The 1430-nt window shown below is 40.1% G+C and overlaps 1 protein-coding gene across 1 annotated transcript in view; it reads left to right on the plus strand.

Moving 5' to 3' along the window:
- LOC119591100 (tissue-type plasminogen activator-like) overlaps positions 1–351 on the plus strand; it is a 1875-nt gene extending 1524 nt beyond the window's left edge. Inside the window, exon 3 of the mRNA XM_037939817.1 lies at positions 228–351. Coding sequence (XP_037795745.1) covers positions 228–351 — 124 coding nt within the window. The remainder of the gene's footprint in view (positions 1–227) is intronic.
- The last annotated feature ends 1079 nt before the right edge of the window (positions 352–1430 follow it).

A 1430-nucleotide genomic window follows, 5' to 3' on the forward strand; every position in this document is an offset into this window, starting at 1 on the left:
ACTCACAACATAATCTTAGGAAACAGTATAAGAGGTGAAAATAACTGAATAACTGATTGATTAAGTTGCAGGACGGAATTAAATATCTGGCAATTAATCATCCAACTACAAAAATGTAAAGAAAAATGATAATGAAAAAATAGTGCCTGAAATGAAAGAGAGATTTCCAATTACACACTACTTTTCCCTTATCTGTGTATTAAACTGGCTATGAATATGAGATCAAGAGGGAAATCCAAGACCTTTATCTTTTATAAAGCTGACCCTGGATTAAATGAAATAATCCGGTCTTCGGCTTCATTCTGCGTGTTAGAATCACAGCTGCGAAAGAGTAAAGATATCATTCCTTGAGATATGATGCTGGTGTTCACTCGTTTATCACTTGTTCATACACCTGTGCAGCGATGTATGATTCACGTCCTTCTGTAGATTATGTGAACAGCTGTGGGATTGTACAGTTTTGGAACTGCCCGTTACATTTTCTCTAATCCGATTAGTGATTATTACTTGCTGCTATATAGAGGCGAATTTATAGCATTTTCTGCTATCAAATTTAGCGTTTTATGTTACCACAAAAAAGCGAGAGTGCATTTTTTTCTAAAACATGAAGATCTAGATAGTCATTTAATACGAGACTTTCCATGTTGAAAGAGTAATATTAAAAACAGTGTTTTTTATAATACTCTCATGTAGTTTAATTTAAAAAATCTACTAAGTTGTATCATTTTTTTTTTCTGGGATTCTGCCAGCTCGTGTTTTATATTTTCACGAAATCGTTGTTTAGAATAACTTGAAACACTATTTTTGAAAATTGCACATGTTTTGTTAACTTCTGGAAAATAACATTTCCCTTTCTAGTTTAGACTTAGTCTCGTTGTCTCGCTGCACGCCCATGATACATTGTAGTGACCACCCTCTTCTTCCCCCACCTTTCCGCAGCCGACCCAGAAACCTAAGAAGCTGGAGGTCGTGGTCTTCGCCGACTCCTTGTGCGAAGTCTACTACGGAACATACAACTATTCCTCTTCTACCGTGTGCGTCGGGACCGAAAACCCTTTCTTGAGGCGTCCCTGTGCAGGAGACTCAGGAGGGGCTCTGGTCTGCAAAACGGGTAACCGGGAAGTCCTTTACGGTCTGGTGTCTGCGGGGCCCCTGTGTGGGATTTTCTCCTTCAGCCCAGATGTCTTCACGAGGGTTACGAAGTACATTCGGTGGATTCAGGAAAAAGTCGCTCCTTTTGGATACCTTCCGACCCAAGATAGATTCGATTCTTTCGCACTTCGCGGGGGCTTTCGGGAATGGACGTGAAGGACTCCGGGTGGATTTTTTTACACGTCACTGAAGAGCTTCGAGGTGGATTTGGACATCAAGGTCAAGGAATAAACATTATAAGATAAGCAATGGAATGTTGTCAATGGGTGTTGGGAAGG

This window comes from Penaeus monodon, chromosome 28, assembly GCF_015228065.2.
Source record: "Penaeus monodon isolate SGIC_2016 chromosome 28, NSTDA_Pmon_1, whole genome shotgun sequence".
Lineage (NCBI taxonomy): Eukaryota > Metazoa > Arthropoda > Malacostraca > Decapoda > Penaeidae > Penaeus > Penaeus monodon.